The sequence below is a fragment of the Sinocyclocheilus grahami genome, unplaced genomic scaffold (genome assembly GCF_001515645.1).
Source record: "Sinocyclocheilus grahami isolate Dianchi unplaced genomic scaffold, SAMN03320097.WGS_v1.1 scaffold3742.1, whole genome shotgun sequence".
NCBI lineage: Eukaryota > Metazoa > Chordata > Actinopteri > Cypriniformes > Cyprinidae > Sinocyclocheilus > Sinocyclocheilus grahami.
Window position 1 is genome coordinate 8,144 of NW_015508816.1, and position 2,358 is coordinate 10,501.

Sequence of the window (2,358 nt, forward strand, 5' to 3'; positions counted from 1 at the left end):
GCGTAAACCCGCACCCACTCAATCACTGACAGCTCTCACTGCAAGTGGCAGAACCTCTGTTTTCCTTTTCAGAGCGAAACAAGTGTCAGATGTTTAGTTTGGGACCATAACTCAATCCGACCACGGGTGATGTGTCATTGATGTGGTCTTTCACACCACAGATCTGTTGTTTTCTTCAAAATGTTGTCCATGGCTCCAGTCATGATAGAAAAAAAAAACTTGTAATGGTTCATTGTAACTCAGTGTTAGGATTGGCAATGTTGATATGTTTAACCAACTTATTTTCTCAGTTTTCATTTTTATTATGGCCTTTATCATATATGTATGTATAGAATAAATTTTTTTTGTAATATAATAATATAATATAAATAATATAATTTTATATCATAAAATTTTATAATGTCTCAGTGTGACAAACAGACCAAAATTAAGACGCTATTCAATTATCGCAACCTTTATAATAGTTTTATTTATAAAATAATTTAATTTATATTTCATTTAATTATGTATTTATTTATTTATTTTAGTTGAATATATATATATATATATATATACAGTGTGTATATATATAAATTTAAAAAATTGTTGTTATTTTAGGATGTTTATAACCTTAACATAATTTGAATGAAAAATCTTTTAGTTTTACCGTATGGAGGGAGCAAGACGTCATTCATTTGGGATTTCACTGGCAAGTTTGACAGGAATGTAGGGACAGAAAGCTCAGCCAGTGATGGTTTGGAAGAGGGACAAACACGTGACGTCGCGTCTGATCCGGGCAAAAGGACAAGCTGGCGCAGTAAACCCTTAAGAAAGAAGACAGATCATCATCTTACCAACAGGTATGTTTGTGTGTATGCTAATATATTTTAAATAAAGCAAAATAATTAGCAATATCAGAATGTAAATCTTACAGAGAACAGGCCTTTCCACTTCCTTCGACTTCCAATGTGGAACCTGGATCCATCGGTGCTGAGATCAGAGGGAAATGGCTGTTTATGGACCCTGAAACCCATCAGGGAACGTACATTACTCACAGAACTCAACTTTAAACTGCAATATTTTATTTCGTTGCAGAATCTATTCTATTTTTGTGGTTTGGAAAGATCCTGCCCCTAGAAATAACAGATGTCATGCTTCACTGTTCTTAAAACATGTAATAAAATGAAATTTGCATTTAATATTTAGTTAATTGCTTAAGAATTCATTGCAAGAGTATGTGCACTTTTGGCCAAGAAATTGTAACCAAAAAACAAAATTTAGCTCCGAGGTCATCTATATGCCTATATCTTGTAGTGAATAGGGTCTTTCTACTGCCGTTACAGACTCACAGTTCCAGAGGGACACCACAGTCCAGAGTGAGGGTGGCATGGTGACCACTGACGGCTAACACCATGCTGTGCCAGCGGTTGTCCGCCAGGTGAATTCTTTTAAAGCTGAGACGTTCCCTCCCCATTGAGCCCTGATAGATGAGATGGACTTTCTCTTTAGAGAAACGCAGGCCAAGCAGGAGTTGATTGGCACCCTCCTTCACCACAGCAAACAAGTACTCATTCCTCTGAAAGACAGCAAGCACATGGTGCATCTAATACACAGCTCCACAAAGGGTCAGATGCCAGTGTCCAGGTCAACTTAATTATTATAGAAAGTCTCAAATTTTTTTTATTTTTACAGCTCAAGCAGGGTTGCTTTCTGATGTATTGTATTCATGTGATCATTTCACTAGGACTCAAATTTTTTCAAAACATTTTCACAAAACACAAAATGTCAAATTTGAAGAAAAACGAAATAAAACTACATAAATGTAGGCTACTGTAAAACTGCTGGAAATGTATTTTCTTGCCACTTGAAAGATATTTTGGTAAATGAAGGTTGAAACTAGATATATTCTGAAAATATATTTCATTGAGCTTCACTGTTTATGACATACACTGTAAAAAATGACCGTGAATTTGACAGTAAAAGACTGTAAAAATGCTAAAAACCTGTTAAATGGTTAACGGTAAATTCCCCTACTATACACGGTGAAAAACTGTATTGGACATTACATGTATTGGACATCAATTTTACGGTAGTATACAATTTTTTGGAAGTGAAAAATGACGTATAATTTACAGTGAATAATCGTAAATTGACATTCCCAGAATTCCCTGCGTTACATTTCAAATTTGATGTTTTTTTGTTGAAATAACTATGTTTCTTAGTTTTTTCTTATCAGTTTTGTATATTAGGGTTGTGTGTTACACCTAATGTTGTTAAATGAATGTTTATTGCATTATTTCAGTTTCATGTGTGTTACCATGATGGTGTTTAGCATTTGTGTTAATGACACTGTGTACCTTCTATATATGTTATTATTTA

The 2,358-nt window shown here is 34.2% G+C and overlaps 1 protein-coding gene across 1 annotated transcript in view; it reads right to left on the reverse strand.

Annotated features, from left to right (window-relative positions):
- The window catches only part of LOC107576468 (thrombospondin-type laminin G domain and EAR repeat-containing protein-like), a 9,777-nt gene extending 8,137 nt beyond the window's left edge, over positions 1-1,640 (reverse strand). The window contains exons 1-3 of the mRNA XM_016262637.1: positions 1,329-1,640; positions 912-1,002; positions 647-803 (exon numbers count right to left, since the gene is read on the reverse strand). Of these exons, the coding sequence (XP_016118123.1) occupies positions 647-803; positions 912-1,002; positions 1,329-1,582 (502 nt within the window). The 5' untranslated portion in view covers positions 1,583-1,640. The remainder of the gene's footprint in view (positions 1-646; positions 804-911; positions 1,003-1,328) is intronic.
- Between the last annotated feature and the right edge of the window lie 718 nt (positions 1,641-2,358).